Genomic DNA, 1,528 nt, shown 5'->3' on the forward strand with positions numbered 1-1,528 from the left:
TTCTGTCTCCTTTTGTTTCTTCTCTGTCTCCTTTTGTCTCCTTCTCCCTAATTTTGTTTTTTTTTCTGTCTCCTTCTGTCTCTTTCTATCTCTTTGTATTTCTCTCTATCTCTCGATGTCTCCTTTTGTCTCTTTTTGTCTGTTCTGTCTCCTCTTTCCTTTCTCCTGTCTCCTTTTTATTTCTCTCTATACAAAAACAACAAAAATATAATTAATAAAAATAAACAAAACAACAAAACCCCTAACCAAACCACTCCTCTCCTATGGGGGCCCCCTGGGGGCCCCCCCCCAGCCCCCTTTGGGGGGCCCCCCAAGGGGGGCCCCTGTGTATGCTGTTGCCGAGTATTGCTGGTTTATATTTATAAAAATAAAATATAAAACGATGAAATAAATACTATATGTTTTTTTTGTCTCCTGGGGGCCCCTGTTTGTTTGCTGCTGGGGGCCCCCCAAGTATGAAGGGGTTTGTTTGGGGGCCCCCTAAGAAGGGGGGCCCCCTGCGGCAGCTGTCTCCTTTTGTTCTTTCTGTTTGTCTCCTTTTATTCTACTGTCTCCTTTCTAGGGCCTCACCGCAATACAAAAGTTTTGGGGGGCCCCCCTATAGGGGGGCCCCCTCCTTTCTTGTACCCTTTGGGGGGCCCCCCTATACAAGGGGGCCCCCTCTTTCATATGCTAGCTGCAGCAGCAGCTGCTGCTGCAGATACACCGCACGCACTGTCTCCTCAACTGAAACTGCAGCGCAGCAGCAGCAGCAGCAGCAGCAACAGCAGCAGCAGCAACAGCAGCAACAGCAGCAGCACTACACATATCAGCAGGCGCTCGAGCAGCAACACGACGGAGAAAAAACACAGCAGCAGCAGCAGCAGCAGCAGCAGCACAATGAACAGCAGCAGCAGCACCCCGACCACGAACAACAACAACAACAGCAGCAGCAGCAGCAGCAGCAGCAGCAGCAGCAGCAGCAGCAGCAGCAGGATGCTTTCGCTTCAGTTGATTTTTTGCGTTTAGGGGTTCTTCCTTCTATGGTAGAATGTCTGCAGCATTGGGGTGTACAGGCAGCTAGCTGCATGCAAGCTGCTGCTCTGCCGCTGCTGCTGCAGGGGTCAAGCGTCTCCTTATTGGGGGAGACAGGCAGCGGCAAGACCCTTATATATATTATTTCTATAGTACAACGTTTGGTGGTGCTGCAGCAGCAGCAGCAGCAGCAGCAGCAGCTACAGCTGCAGCAGCAACTACTGCTGCAACGCAGACAACATCAACACCTACCCCCCCAAAACAAAAACACACTGACCAAAAAAACTGCTGCTGCAGCAGCAGCAGCAGCAGCAGCAGCAGCAGCAGCAGCAGCAGCAAAATATCCTGTTGCTGTTATACTCACACCCACACGAGAGCTCGCGCTGCAGGTACTAGGCTGGTGCAAGCGTTTGCTGCTGGGGGCCCCCCATCTGTCTCCTGCTGCAGCAGGTTTGCTGCTGGGTACTCATACAGCTTGGCCGTACCAGGGGCCCCCCCCCCCGGGGGGCCCCCC

At 52.6% G+C, this 1,528-nt stretch overlaps 1 protein-coding gene across 1 annotated transcript in view; it reads left to right on the forward strand.

The window, feature by feature from the left end:
• Positions 1-263: 263 nt before the first annotated feature.
• EMH_0032330 (RNA helicase, putative) overlaps positions 264-1,528 on the forward strand; it is a gene marked incomplete at both ends in the record, with an annotated part of 2,893 nt that continues 1,628 nt past the window's right edge. The window contains 2 exons of the mRNA XM_013494627.1: positions 264-342; positions 739-1,403. Coding sequence (XP_013350081.1) covers positions 264-342; positions 739-1,403 — 744 coding nt within the window. The remainder of the gene's footprint in view (positions 343-738; positions 1,404-1,528) is intronic.

The sequence above is a fragment of the Eimeria mitis genome, genomic scaffold, assembly GCF_000499745.2.
Source record: "Eimeria mitis Houghton genomic scaffold, Emh_scaff1228, whole genome shotgun sequence".
NCBI classification, from domain to species: domain Eukaryota; phylum Apicomplexa; class Conoidasida; order Eucoccidiorida; family Eimeriidae; genus Eimeria; species Eimeria mitis.